Raw genomic sequence first — 15,806 nt, 5'->3', positions numbered from 1 at the left:
TTGACCGCAATCACAAGAGAAATCGTAAAAGTCAGACATTATAATACTGACGAAGAGTTTATAGCGACAAGGTCTATATCTACCCGAACACTTTGACAGCTTGTCAATCCCTGTGACAGTTTGTCAAAAAAAAACTTGTGACAGCCGGCTTTCATCTTCCCTCATTTAGAACCTCGATCTCTGAAGGTTTGGAGGAATGATAGACGGCTTTCGTCCTCTCTTATTTTCGTTTTCATTCTCTTTATAAAAATGTAAACGTTCTCCCATCTTGATGAGATGCGAAAAGCAAGAACCTCCCGTAATAGTAATCCATTCCTCTGGGAGAGATGAGAGCATAGCATGTGCAGGAGATTTGTACCATACGTATGGAAGAGACACTTTGACTACCATTTAACTCAAATCAACACAACTCTAGAGTAACGGGTGTCGCATCAAATTACTAAAAAGACCCCGTGGATAGGTGTTGCCGAGGTCGGAGCTAACATAGCTTTTCGGTCCCTGTGGTCAACAAAGTCATTCGTGCTGTCTTACGATCGTAAATCTCTCACAGATTGAGCAGTGCGTTTTATAATTTTAATGCTCGTAAGATTCCTCCTCCTCCTCACTTTGTCCTGTCACTAATTTGGTGCGATATTCGTTTTTTAGAAAATCATAGCATCTGCTAAAAAATTATTTTTAGCACACTTGGGCAAAGACATGGAAGAGAATCCCCAATAGGCCGGAGCCATCCTAGATGAATTATTAGCCATTGTCAAAGAAAAAGCCACCACGCAAGATCTTCGTGATATACGTAAACAAGTGACTAAATACATTGACGAAATTGAAACCTACAATGCACATGTGGGAGAACAAACTACTTTCCAACAGTTATACCGAGATATGATGACTGCCTTTTTAGCTTATGTCACGTATTTACAAATCATATACCGTGTTGTGTGACAATAAGTATTACGTATGCAAAACCAGTGTTGGAGTTAAGCCTCCGCTATCTTGGATTTTTTTGTGCCCTTTATTTGACCTTGAAACCGTTATTTTTTAAATAGATGCAAAAAACCAACACATACACCTACGCGAAATATCTAACCCTAACCCTAAAACCCTTCCCCTCGTAAACCCACACCGTATGAATTAATTTACCCCCCTCGTGCACCTACGTCGTATGAATAATAATGAACCCCTCTCGGTCGAATGACTCGGACCCAGGCCTCTACGGAATTGCCATACAGACCCCTAAACTACTTTCTTTTAATGATCTAAGATCAGTCCCATAAATGCGAAAACCTTTTTCCCCCAGTAAGTGGTCTATGAATGTAGCATGACTTCATTCGAAACATGCTAATCTCATTTCTGAGAGACAAACAAAATAATGCACATTGTGATTTTACCTTGGCAACAACTTTTAAAACTTTCAGATCTTTTTCAGTCAAGAATTAATGCATGTTCTAATTGTTATCTTTACCAAGCATCCAATACATGCCCTTATCTTTCTTAATGAGTCACAACTAGCGATATGTTATTTAAAGAGGAAAGAAATTAGGATATAGCGTCTTTTTTCACCAAAGGATTACTATATGTACCAAGGCCAATATGAGTCTAGTTTTAATGAAGTCCAAAAATAAGGGTATTTTAAGGTCCAGTATCCCTGATGACCAACCACTTCTGATCATAATTCCTGTATGGCCAGTGAAAACCATCACTTGACTTCCAAAAACAGTAAAAAAAAAATTTGGGTAACCGATTTCATTATCCGTGTTGAACTGAAATTTAAATCTAACTTACCGCTTTTGGTGGAAAAAGACTAATGCCAAGTTCAATTATATTGTGCAATAATTCCAGAAAAGATATTCAGGCTGTGATTTGTCTCCTCACTATGACAAATTTTACGTCATAGGTATCCCCACCTTAATCTATGATCATCTCCTCAAGACTAAAGCCTTTTACAATATCAAACATGAGCTGATTACTGTTTGTGATAAAGTAACAGCAGAGGTTTCCCTTATTCCGGCCCGTTTTCGAGAAAATTGGGCCACTGAGAACGAAAAAAAGTGTTGTTCCAAGTAACTGCCAGCCGATCTGATTAGATGTCGAGACAGTTTGGAGTTTGGTTTTATCGACTGAGTTGATAATGTAAAAAAGTCACATTAAAGTGTTTTTAAGCTGATTTTTCGAGCGTTCGCCCTTCGAATAGAGACGAAAACGGAGACTTACGAAAAATGGTCTCAATATTGGAGTATTTTCAAATGCATCGGTTTTGGAACGCTCCGCTCCTTGTGTGGACGAGTGAACACGGAGGCTTTTTGCAAGGTGACAAAAAATCGTCATGTATTGTCGCTTCTATTTGCGTTAAATTTTCGGTCGTTTTTTTAATGTGGACGACAGGTGGAAAACGTATGGTAAAATACGGATTATTTGATGAAGATGCCGAAGTGTAAACAGGAGAGAGAGAAAACGATGATTCTCAGCTTCCGACTTCTCAACCCTCGATTATTCTATTCGCTCCGACAACGGGCCAACGCTCGAAATGTCGGCTTTAATTATAAAAACTTTCTAGTGCATCGCTAATTTGCATGATATCAGCTCAGTTGATAAAATCATGGGATGTAATAAAGAGCGCTAAGGCCTAAATCGAGCGCCAAACGATATCGCACTTCGTGCACGAATTCGCAATCCTCTAACTCTACCTTTCTACGGCGGTCACGAAGGCTACAAACCGAAAGGGCAAAGTGATAACTTCTCATGGAGACGTTAATTTCCCACGCACGAGATTACTGTGTGATGGATGTCCTCCCCTGGGATGGGATGTGTGGGGGGAAAAGGTAAGGTCGTTACATGGACTAAAGCGGCTACCAGAGGCGCCTGATAACGCTGACGTCCGATCTCAACCTTAGTAACACTGTGGACCTCAGCAATTCAGTCTATGCTGCTATTAAGGTATCGTTTCACTTTCACTTAAAGAATGATATTATCATTATTACTCTCTGTCTCAGAGGCCACACCTTTTAGAGAGAGCTTGTTAATTGCCTTTGACGCAGCGAAAGCAAACAATTACATGATCCACCGCTTATGCACATCTTTTCTCTCCTCAAAATACAAGCTAGGAAACTACCAAGGACGAAAATCAACCTCTCAGTACATTCATAAACATTCACTTTTTATTTCTGTTGTGAAAAATGGACATCCCAAACTTTTCGTGATAAGGTGTGCAACCAATAGAGAGACGCGGTAACAGGTGAGTGTGAATTTTTGTTCTGTAACAGGGAGGCACCTGCGCTCTTGCGATTTGGCTACCTGTGGTGCGAACGCTATTGGAACCCTCCGATCGGACAAGTTGCCCTAACTCATGGGAAACTGTGATTACGTATTGTTATTACGTAACATGAAATAAAAGTGGTTTGAAACTTGCTTAAAAAGGTCGAACGTAACAACAACAACTAAAACAACGAAAAAAAATGGTATAAAAGATAACAAATGTACGGAATCCTGCTGTATTGACAGTTTTTTTTCTTCCATTATTCCGGACTCTGAGTAGCGATTGTTATGATTGCGTCATCAACGCCTTATAATTTATGCTATATAACGAGCGTTTGCGTCCATCGACACACGGTTCCTGACGGTGCTCATAGATGTAAACGAGATGCCGCAAGTTCTTTTGATGATTTCTTACAGTTGACAGGTGAGGATCGTCTGGATTCTGTCCATAACAAAGGGAACACGATGGCTGAATTGTACACTCTCGAATCGAACTCTCACCGTGATGGAAGCAAGCCCAAAATTTCTAGGGTGGGAAAACGACGCCGAAAAAATGGAACTTTCATACACAGCACTCATGCTCAATTGCAAGGAGATGAGGTTGGAGAAAATTCATCGAGTTCCTGTGACGGAACCCTCCCTCGGCAACAAAATTTGGCCCAAGGATGGCAAGATCTGTCTAAAGAAGAAATGGCCCTATTGGAGATCGACAGTTTCAAACCGTTGGATTTTAACGAAACTTTTTTAAATAAAGTCAAAGAAAACGACAGTTGAAGGGTAATATCCACTATGAACAAACTGGGGAAGTAGGAAGCTGACGAGCCTCTAAGTTAACTTGATAATGTATTGAAAATCCTTTCGCACTTCTGTCATGTCACTGTACCATAATTCAGTTTCCTGTACAAAATTTTATTTCTAATCCATTTTCACTGCATTACCGTAGTAGGGTAGGACTAGAACGGAACATATGCGATCCATGCGAGTAGTCCACCCATTAAATCCCACCCATCCCATTAAATCCCACCCATCCCACCTCAGGGGAGGACATCCATCACACAGTAATCTCGTGCGTGTGAAATTAACGTCTCCTACCCCTAACCCTGTAGGAGACGGGACCTCCATTTATTCGTCCCTATCCGAGAACACTAGAATATCTAACCATTTCTTGATGTTATAGGAAGGTAGCATATTCTCCTCAATTATTTTAATTATTTCAATTATTTCGAAGAGTTTCCCCATCTACTTTGTTTTGTTTTTAATACTGAAGCTTAGCATTAAGTTAGGCTGTACTTCTTGCCAACTGTAGATTCCAATATCTTTAGCAAAAGTAGTGCGCTTTTCTGAAATGAACATGGCACATAGACCACTTCTATTCAACGAGTTTCCTTGCAACTGACTGAGATAGAGCATCGATTCACCTTAGGAGATGAATTATTTCTATATCGCTCAGACTCAAAACGAAACGAATTATGTTTTTCGCTATGCAGCTTAGCTTTTCCTCCTGTATTAGGGAACTTTGCCTTCACAAGAAACACTAGTCTAAATATCAATTGCAATCTTACCAAAACAAACATTTTTGTTTTTCTTTTGTTGTCTTTCTTTTTTTTATTAGCTTTTTTCTTTCTTTTTTCCCTTATTTTCATTTTGTGTTTTGTGTAGTGTATACGCATGTGTGGTACCAGACCCTTCAATATAATCATTTAGTAATAACCTAAGTAAGGCTACCCTCTCTTTTTCGCTGTCGATGATTATTATGGGCAGCCTGCACTCTTTCCATTTTTCGTGTATTATTTGTTTTTGTGTCGTGTTAATTAATGTAGGGTACAAATAAAATTGCTGTTGTTGTTAGTCTAATAATAAGATACAATTTTTATGTGGAAATTAGTCTATTGTTTCCCGTCAGTAAGTATAACTGAACTAACTGAATTGTATCTAATTAATTGTTACAGTAATTAGATAAATTAAAAGGGTCTCTTCAAAGGTCTACCATTAACTTCTGTTTTCTACAAGAGCACCTCAATTTAACAAACTGTAGAACGCTCCGATGCTTTCCCACGTGGTAAGATCTACTTTGCATCCAATCTGTACAATCGATTCCAGGAATTCGAAGCCCGCCCTTTGTTCTTGTTTAGAGCAGGGCCAACTCGCAAGTTCCTCCATTGCTCTCGCTAGTAATTATCCCAATCGCTCTCCTCTTTCGCCTCAGTAGGACATTCCTCATTGCATCCTTAAGACTTTTGTTCCTTACTGTGTAAATCAGGGGATTCAAAGCAGAGTTTGAAAACACCATTGCTATGGACCAGGGCTGCAAAATCGAGTAAACTCTTGGGAAAGGAACTTGTGTAGGTTTGATCAAAATTCCTGGTATCAGAGACAGCAGAAGAACCATGCTAATAACAAACATATCGATAGCGGTCTTCTTTTCTCTCCGTAACACCGCTGTCAGCGTCAGTGAACCAAACGATTGTCTAAGTTCGCTGTTGTGACGGCGGATCGCGAGGTACATTCTAATGTGGTTTATAGTCGGGATAACTATGAACATGGCCAGCAATGTCATAGAAAATATTATTTCCAGTAGCGAGGACAGGAGCAATTGAGCTAAGATGGTCAGCAAAAACCAACTAACTCCAATAACAGACACCGTTTTTACTGTCCCTAGGAAAATAAGAAGATCTAAATATCAGATACCTCTTGTGAGGTCTTTTCCACATCAGCACGTAAATGTCTCTTGTTAATTGCAAGAGCTAAGAGAAGAAAATTGTTTGCGAAATAATTTTTATGGAAGGAAAACTTGTAAAGTACGCTTTTAGAGGAAACCTTACTGATGAAAACTAACTTCCTTTTAGTTCATCCTTTTCATTAATGTCTGCAGATTTCATCATCCAGGAGTGTTTCATTAATAATCTGGCGAGTCTTCTTGTTCAAAAACTAGCGAGTCAGTTCTTGGGAAAATTTGATTATTTGATCTACAGCACAGTCTCTTGAAAGTATTTTCAGTGGCAGTTACGTTTGCTACTGTAAGTCAGGTTGGATATTATAGAAATTACATTATAAGACGTTTGCACTGATAGTTAAGTCATGAATACGCGAAAAAAATAGGAATAAAATACCTTCGATAGTTACGCCCAAACGGTAAGCAATTGGTCTAGACAATGCATTGAGACGATCAAAGCTGATAAAAGTTAGAAAAGCAAAGGACCATCCAGATGTTAACATTGTAGACGCATAGAAAGCAGTGAATAGGTCTTCTTGATAACTACATATCGAGGAAACACGGTGAATAATCAACCGCAAAGCGACGAAAATTGGTAGAGATGTTAAACCAGTGAGGCAATCTGCAGCGGCTAGGCTACACAGCAGAATATTGCATGGCTTCTGTAACGACGGAGTTTTAATAATCGTCACAAGTAGGAGCAAGTTGCTACAGATTGCGAAACAACACAAGGGAACGGTAACTACGGCAATGAGGACATCGTTTATGTAAGAAGCTGTGTTGTTCTCTGGGAGACCAAACCACTCAGGCACACCACAAAGGGTAACTTCGCTTTCTTCTTCACTCATGTTTTCTGTTAAAAAAAAAATAAAAACAAAAACAACAAATCGTCATAAGATAAAGAAAGATGTTAGTAGCCTTTTAACGAGCACGAGGCAAAGAAAAGTTGACTTCCCATGAGGAACGAAGGTTAGTAAGTTATAATAAAACACTTTGTTTTAAACACGTTTGCCCCGTCAACAAAGCTTACTTCCACAAGGGGCGTGTGGTTACAGATATTAAATTGAAAATCTAAAGATCGCATGAATCTAAGATAATTACTTTTAGTTTTAGATTGTGAAAATGATTCTCAGCATCAAATTTCTTCAGGGAGTGAGTCCCATAGTTAAGCACCATTTAAAGAAAAGTTATTTTCAGGTAAAAGCAAATGCAACGAGGTAGAGGATCCCCTAAAATTGCATTGAATGGTCACTCTTTTTGAAAAAATCTGAAGGTTTGGCGTTCGAATATATACTTAAGAAATGCAGAATCTTTCTTCCTTTACGTCGTATTGTCTATCTTCCTTCGGTATGGTAATGATAATGATAATCTTTAAGTTAGAAAACTTGCTTCCGAAACATAGCTACTACGTGGTAATGACTCAATATCCCACTAAAGGCACACTACAAATAAGTCTTGGCGTAGGAAAGTAACCTCTTTCATACCCAGGTAGCATTTACCAATATGTTTTCCAACATTTGCTTTTCCATTATTTGCTTTTTTGTTTCCGACAATGCAAGAGCAAAAAAAAGGTATTTAGCAATCCCCTATTCTGTTTAACGGACACTTAATTTCATGACAGGAATTTTCACCGTGGTAGTAAAATGTTTAGTATAAACCATAGTTAATAGAGGGGACCTCTATTAACTATGGTATAAACCCAAAGAGTTGAAAATTTAAATGATACAGGCCTATCGATACAGCTCTGCGCTTTTTTTCTTGTTATTTCAATAAAAATAAATAAATGCATGTTTTACCAATGAATGGAAAAGACAGCAGTAATAAAGCTATATAGCAATGTCAAAAACCATCGTGAAAATAACTTGGTACCCTAGAGAATAATGCTTACCTTGATTCAAAAAATATTCTCGTCTTCGCTGTCAGATGTGGTGCACGGGTGGACTGATTTACATATTGCAAAGAAGCAAATCAAACAGGGCTTTATATCGAGTTTACATTTTAGCTCTGAGGGAAATTGTCAGCTTCTCTTATAGACAATTTCAACTGATCTTTTCAAAACATCATTGACAAATGATTATCCTTCGAAATGTTCAATTTCCGACTGCAAGATAGTTTACCTATATATTGATATAATCATGAATAATACACCATGAGACTTGACCGATCACTTTTTCCGTAAAAGTGCGACAGTTTTGTAGATAATACTGATCAAACCTTTAGTCCTTCACTGGAAAAGGCCTTTGTGGTGTCATTCTTGTTGACCTCAGGTTTGACAGTTTGCTGACAATCTTTGCTTTCTTCCTGACTATCTTTGCTTTCTTCTGAAAAAGGCAGATTTATATTTACCAACATCCCACGCAATAATCAGCTAAACTTAACCTTGTGACTATTAGATGACACAATTCTAGTCATTTTGATTGGCTGTCACCTTTAATACAAGAGACATTAAACCGGTCATGCTATTGGGTGGACTGGCCTCGTCTAGCTCTTTTAGAGGTATCAGATGGTAATGTTCATTACAGTATTCTTTTGCAGTTGTCTTTTATATTGAATAATAAGTACTAAAGCTGAAAAAGATGTTTGACTCAAAGGTCAAGGAAAGCTTAGCCGTATTTTTCACTGCCTGTGTACATCCTTTTTCGAGGCAAATCGCTTCGTCAGTAACGATGAATGTGGTAGTTTGAATAATAAGAATTGAATGCATTGGTCGCGCTTCAACGTGTCTCAATCCAAACACATATTAAACAGATCTGTTTATTTGTAAAGAAATATCTATCATGTAAATTGCATACAAAATAAAACTGCAAGAAAACTGGCTTCTTATGTTTGCAACATAAGCATATATATATATAACGTTTTCAAGTACGGTGCAATTTGAAAATATACATGAAATATATGTGCACCTGCTGTTTTTCCTTTCAAACAGTGTTGACAGAATAAATTATTAGGTTATTATTTGTTTCATCTTCGCACAATGTAGTGTTCCTCCGATGTGAAATATACATGCATTATCCATCACCTTTTTAATATAATGAGAGAGGAAAAGGTATCTATAGGAAAATACAAGAAAAGGTACCATATATCTGATACATATTCTTTGAAATTACAACGTTTTCTGAAAACGGTTGATGTATTTATTCCCAAGTTTTTAGAAGCGGAGATCGAATTTCGATTCTGAGTGAGATTTCGCTCTATAGCTACATGCTATAATAATAATAATAATAATAATAATAATAATAATTTGTATAGCGCAAATTCCATACAATGTTCAAATGCGCTATCTTTTCGTATCCATTCATTACTCCCCTCCTATTCAGTGTTACACGGCAAGAATAATAGATTTAAGATTCTAATGATGATCATTTGTTATTCAGCAGCGATAATAATTCGTCCTATGTGAAAGGAACACCTTTCATTTGATACCTTCCAAATCAACTCAAAGTTTTTTACTAATCTCTTACAAGGTATATTTGTCCGGAAAATCAGTAGAATTTTTCTTTTTTCTTTTTTTTTTTTTTTTTTTTTTGGTGAGTATAATGCTATTCCCGTGCTGTAGATTTTACCTTACCTACTGGAGGAAGAGGAATAAATTTTGTCTGCGCATGCCTAAAACTTTGAAACCATTAAAGTTTTTTTAAGTTTCGAGAGATGCCAAACTTGTCATTAAATCGCACCTTATTGTAAAAAAAGGACATACAGTTTGTTAACAGTGAATGACCGTCAAAAATCTATCCCCTATTACTTCTTGATTAAAGATCAAGAAATAGTGATTATTCTCACTTTTGCTATATTTTTTAGCCTACTAACCTTGATGCTTTCAGTCACTACCCACAGCATTAGTAAGATGGGTCCTTTCCATTCCACGGATGCATTTAATCAAAACTAGAAAGCGAATGCTTAAATATAGGAATGATATCTTCTTATGATGTCGAATCAAAATAGATCATGCGATTCTAAGAGTTTATCATGGTCATTTAAATACGTGCCACATTAGAAAGAAAGCAAAATACGGCCTTGCTTCAGTAAGTTGCGAGTCTTAAAGTTTTTGAACGTCTAGAGTGGCCAGAATTTGGTGTGGCTCTACGGAATTGCTGTGATTTCCAGTCTACGAATCTCATTGCTATAGTACAGTACTTCTACTGGTGCAAGAGATTCTCCAACCCGTTTATTACTGAGGGGAATTTGACCAATAAACTTATTTTTTAATTCGAATCTTAGACGCAAGGATACCTTTACCGTCGTGAGTTTTTCTCGACATCTAAATTCTGGCCAGTTTTGAAATAATTATCTTCGATAAATCTTTCCCGAAAAGTCTCTTTGCTTTAGAGCTTTCTAGAAACCTTGTATGAGCTCTTTCGCTACTTTAGTTGGTACAAATTATTTTGGATTTAAACTAAAGTAGAACGACAAGGTTTTGAGCAATGCAAAATGGAAAAGTAGGTTGATACTCTGAAATTAAACCAGCAATGCACGGATCGCATGAACGTATACGAATTATGGTCCAGAAGAGTGATATCGAAAAAAGAAAGATGCAGTAAGTGATATGCTTCCTGAAGGTTACTTACAGCGTAAGATGCATGCAGCGTATTAAAATTGGTGACACATTTTTAGATCGCCCCGAGGATAGGAAAGGAGTACTAGATGGCAGTGTTCTTAGATCGAGATTAATTTGATATTTTCACGAATGATTTATATAAGAAATTTAATCCTGTACAAAGATATCAATATGCAGACCGCGTCATCAATAGACAGGTGAAATAGTGCGTGCGCCTGATGCACGTACCCAAGAATCGTAACTTCATCCAAAATATAGGAATTTTAAAGATAAATTTTTTCTGTTTTTATAAAAATGGTTTTCATGCCTTTTAAAATCCTCTTTTTTCTGGTGATTTCAATGTAAGCGTGATTCAAGTTAGATTCATTATATGCGCCATGATGTAGATCATAGTTGGTAAATGTCCTCGAAAAACCCCTCATTTTGCAATGTGATATGTATATTAAATGCCCGTCATCTCTTTTATAATCTCAAGATCCTACTGAACAAATTAGTTGAAATTCTTAACCAAACTTGAAAAAGATAAGATTAACCAGGTACTGTGTGTTTGATGTTAAGTTAGAGCAGGTTTCAACTACATGTCGAAAAACCGAAATTACAGTAAGTACAACGGTTACTAAAAACACAGATCTCAAACTAAAAAAAGCCGGGAAAACACGGATTTCAAAGTCGCAACTAGTTTTGATTTTGCATCTGATATGATGAGGGAGTGGTGGGGACCAATCACAGAGCGAAGTAAACTGAAACTTTTTTTGCTTTTCATTTTGTAATTTTGTTTTACCTTCTGAGCGCTGTCGTGCTAAAATGAAGGTTTTTCAAATTACAAAGATCTACATCCAATCACAGAAAGATCATTTGTTATTTCTTTATCGGGAAAACGTTATTTAAGGCACATTTCTGCTTGAGTGTTTGTTTATTTGTTTGTTTCCTTTTTTTTTTTGTATTTCGCAGGTGCAACTAAATCCGTTCTATTTGGCAATTCCTTGTGGCTGCTGTGAGCTGGTGTGCATGATTCCCCACAGAATTTATTTTGCCTTCGAGTCTTGCCTAGAATATTGCTTGGCGAGGGTTTGCTTGGTGTTCATTTGTTTTGATTCCAATTGGCAATCACGAGATAATGGTTCTCTTCGTCCGAAACTACAACAGTCAATTGGCTAACGCTCTAACTGCAGCTCAGAGGTCACTTATGATACAACGCGAGAAGAAAATGGCTGTCAGTCAACACGTGTATTGTTACTCTCATACTCTTTTCGTCCTTGTTGCTTGGGCTTGCCCTGAGATCATTGCGAAATCTCCATCCAGATTTATATTATATGCCCTTTTTTTTTTCTAGAGCTTCAACTTTGCCATTAATCACATGCATAACCTGGGCCGTCACGACCCGCGCACAAAAGATCTAACTCTAAATCTCCTACTACACCTCTAAACTTGACTCCAATCAATTGCAAATTCAAACTAGAAAATCAAATTGAGCTCTTTATGAGCGATTATAATACCTATGGTGAAACTCATGACACTACTTCCTGTGGAAATTAAATTATGAAGCCTAAACGAAATTCTCTCGGGATCCCTATCAATGATTTCGTCGGGAATATACTATGATCCTGTAATGTTTTCCCTCCAATGACTGATGTCGGTTTTTGAAAAATTAAAATTGCGCCATTTCTTATCATAAGAGTGATGTGTTAACGATTTCTGGTGCAAAACTTCAGCCATTAGTGGAGCTTCAATTCGCGAGCATGGGAAGAGTTGGATCGAGAGAGAAAGAGACTGGACTCCTGTTAAGCCAGTGGTAGTATGAAGCAAGAAATTTTGCACCTTCTGCTTATCTTAAGATAGATTGAAATGGATTTACAATCTGGAAAATAAACTCAAGGGTCTTAAGAATCACTTTCCTCCCCATTCGCAGCTTTGGTCATGGTAATTCAACTAGAAGATTCTCTGGAAATATTTGACAATTAGAGACCGTTGCTAAAAAAATGTCAGACCAAATTGTTTTGAGACCTTTTAAATTGATAATTAACACTAATTAACATGAAGCATTTCTATCAATTTCAAAATCGAAATCGATTGAACATAGGAGCGACCCTTTTTCAGTACAGAGCCACCTTAAAATGTCTGTTAACATGAACCAGTTGAATTTTACCGAAGGGATGAAAGTTTACACTTGGTTTGTGCTGACCATAACCGCTTTATTTCTCTGTTGCTATTTGCTTAACTATAATTATCGAAAAAAAAATAGCATCTAATTCTATTTTTAATCTGGATAATTACTCCAATTCATTTATTGCGTAGGCAGAGCGATGCACGTGTCATGTAATCACTTTAACGTTTTTGGAAAGAGGAAATTACATCTTAGCGTCTTTTAACTTAAAATAAACGTCAGTAAAGTTGGACAACAATATTCAAATGCAATTTGGTTTTATCAACTCAGTTGAAATTGTAAAATGGCTCCCGGAAAGAGTTTAAAAGCTGACGTTTTGAGCCTTAGCCTTTTTGTCAGAGTGAATGACGAAGGGCTAACACTCGAAACGACAGCTTTTTAACTCTTTACGGTGGCCAATCTACAATTTTAACTGAGTCGATAAAACCAAATTACCTTGTTACCCCTGACCGACACGGTACCACAGTTTCTTTAGAAACTTACCCCCTTTAATAATGATGCATGAAATTAAAGAAAAGTCACTCCGTGGGGGATTTTTATAGATGAGATTGGTCTCAAGCTAATTAAATGAATTTGCCTTATTTGGAACTTCACGTGAATTAAAATGAAATGTGATACTTTAAGGTATGTTCCTTGTGAAGAACGAGCTTGCATTATCCCTATACGTGTTAAAACACCTCAATGTGTTAAGAACTATGAAACGATCTGCTGAGCTTTAAAGAGTTAAACATTGAGGGAAATTTATCTCGTTTGTTAAGATTCGTATAGTACACTGATATAGATAATTTCAATATCAAGAAATTCAGCTGTTTTGTATATATATATGTTTTTTTTAACATTAATTCTTTTTGCATCTGCTGCTTTAGAATAAACCGACTTGTAAAGTACGTCAATCAGACTTACGGTCAGTAAAAGTTTCGTTTTAATACAAAACTTTTATTTGAAATTAATTTCAGCGTTACTCAGTTTCTGACCCATTCTTGGAATAGCCTTTGGATTTTAGTTCCCAAATGATATCAAGCAGTAAAGACCGAGTTATTGTATATTCAAAGAAGTGAAGCTCACTTTTCTTGCCACGGCTCTTCCTTATCACAGCTTCTCTCGATGTTCCTCTTTTCTTCCTGACCGTCAGCTTCCAATTCGTGGTTCTTAAGAAACCACTTCTTTATCCATGGCAATATTTCGACCTGTACTTCTCTAATGTTTGACTAACTTTTGTAATTCGTCCTGAAATTACCGCGACTCTCCTTTCTTACTCTTTTAAAACCATACTGATTATCCTTCTATTTTATCAAGAATAATCGATTAAGCTTGAAGTAATAGATTATTTTACAATTTTAGATCAGGTCCTTGAAAACATTTAACCTGCAGACCTAAACTTGTAGCTACAAAATGATTACCTAAAGCTAAGGAAAAGCCCTGTTCGATAAAATATAGGTCAACCTCTCCTTCTCACCTTTCATACCAGCTCAAATCCTTGTTTCCAGTCTATAACGAGAAAGACTGGCGAGGCTCCTTTGGATGTTTAAAGCCACATGAATGGAGAATACAACCACCATGCAACACTGATGCATAAGGTGGCTTCGGCTACCTCTCTACTCTGGGAGAGGTACATAGTTATATGCATCATATTCCTGATAATTTAAATAGGACCGCACAATGATTTTTTTTTTTCGTGGCAAGCTATTTGGCATGAGGTATTAACACCAAATTAGATCGGTCACAAATTACGTATGAAATCAATATCAATTACTGATTAGACATATGGACTCTATATAAAATGATTTCTACCTGTCGTTAAAAAAAGCCGTAAAATCTGCATAAACCTCTCTGAACGTCCACTAAAATTCATCTTCGACCATCACTTGTCTGATGATCACCATTTACCCTTCAAAAAGTAAGGTAAATTTCAGTTTGAACATAAAGGCAAGAAGAAACGGTGAAACATATGGGCATCGTCAGGGATGACATGGGTATCTGATTCAAAACGATCTTCCTTGCTGTAGCTAAAGATTAAATCAAAATTATTCCTTTGCTCTTACGGCTTTTTTTGCCCGTTCGTTTTAAAGGCAGCGATTGACACAAAACGATCTTACTTGCTTATGTTTAGGAAAGAATAAAATGTAACTCTTTGGTTTTTACATCGTTTAGGCAAACCGATATTTCCTTTAGAGATAGTGGTTGTTCTTTCAGAGGTAGAGGCGTGGAGTGGGAAAAATGTAATGTCATTTAAGGTCATCATTGTCACATTTTCATTCCAATGACTGAAGTTCGAATACTTGTTAAGTATGGGCCTTGTTAACTTTGACGCTTTTTAATCGAGAGTCAGTCCAGCTGACTAAGTCGATGTTGTGCGACGATATTTTCTTACAACATCTCTGTTAGACGGAAACATACTTTTCCCGTCTGTCTGTGTTATTTTAGTTTTAACTGGCAAACTGTTATTTCACGATAATCTTTCACACAATCGAAGGCAAACATTGAATTACTCATAGCACAACGAGAAAGGGAATCAGTTTAGAATGGTTCAAAGTTGCCGATATGCAGCGAAAGTGGACAATTTTACTCTTTTTTATTATCCACCGCTAGCCACTGACACTGAATTGAATATTTGTTTTAGCATATACTTAAACAGTAACATAAATATGGCACAAAAAGATGATTTAACTAATTTATTCCTGCAACGATTACAATATTTTCGGGCGCAAATCATCTGCGCGCAAAGCTCGAAGGTGAATAGCAAAGTATATTCAGAGTTCAGCGGCCAATCAGAGCGCACCCTCAACGCTGTCCACTGTTTAGTACATCCTAACGGTCGCTATTCAGAGACGATGGATTCATCCTCTGTTAAAACATCTCTTGCAAACCTATTCTTGAAAAAAGAAATCTGACCGCGTAGTAAAATAAACTCTCGAAAGCCTGAAAACCAGTTCACCGTTAAAAAAAGTCAAATGTCATGATAATTCAATCATAACAATAAAAACAAATGAGAAAAATAAAAATAACACATAAACGAACAAAAAACCAAACAAACTAAGGAGAAACATTGTCCCGGCGGCCTGCAGAATCACAGAAGTCGCGCCTGTGAACAGATCAGCGGTTTCCGAGAAGGCGCGGCTACTAAT

The 15,806-nt window shown here is 37.1% G+C and overlaps 1 protein-coding gene across 2 annotated transcripts; it reads right to left on the bottom strand.

Moving 5' to 3' along the window:
* Window positions 1–4,119: 4,119 nt before the first annotated feature.
* Window positions 4,120–9,918, bottom strand: LOC111342658 (trace amine-associated receptor 7e-like). 2 transcript variants are annotated; one of them, XM_022949752.2, is made up of 3 exons: window positions 7,851–9,918; window positions 6,360–6,815; window positions 4,120–5,904 (listed from the first exon to the last, which is right to left on the bottom strand). In XM_022949752.2, exons 2-3 carry the CDS (start codon window positions 6,808–6,810, stop codon window positions 5,378–5,380), a joined length of 978 nt encoding a protein of 325 aa, XP_022805487.2. In that variant the 5' UTR covers window positions 6,811–6,815; window positions 7,851–9,918; the 3' UTR covers window positions 4,120–5,377. The 2 variants fall into 2 exon arrangements, with proteins under 2 accessions (XP_022805487.2, XP_088588102.1); XM_088731976.1 differs by lacking the exon at window positions 7,851–9,918 and having other exon boundaries at window positions 6,360–7,584.
* Window positions 9,919–15,806: the final 5,888 nt, after the last annotated feature.

The sequence above is a fragment of the Stylophora pistillata genome, chromosome 8 (assembly GCF_964205215.1).
Source record: "Stylophora pistillata chromosome 8, jaStyPist1.2, whole genome shotgun sequence".
Taxonomy (NCBI): Eukaryota; Metazoa; Cnidaria; class Anthozoa; order Scleractinia; family Pocilloporidae; genus Stylophora; species Stylophora pistillata.
The sequence above is the reverse complement of the archived record's forward strand: the minus strand, read 5'-3'. Positions and strand labels throughout refer to the sequence as shown.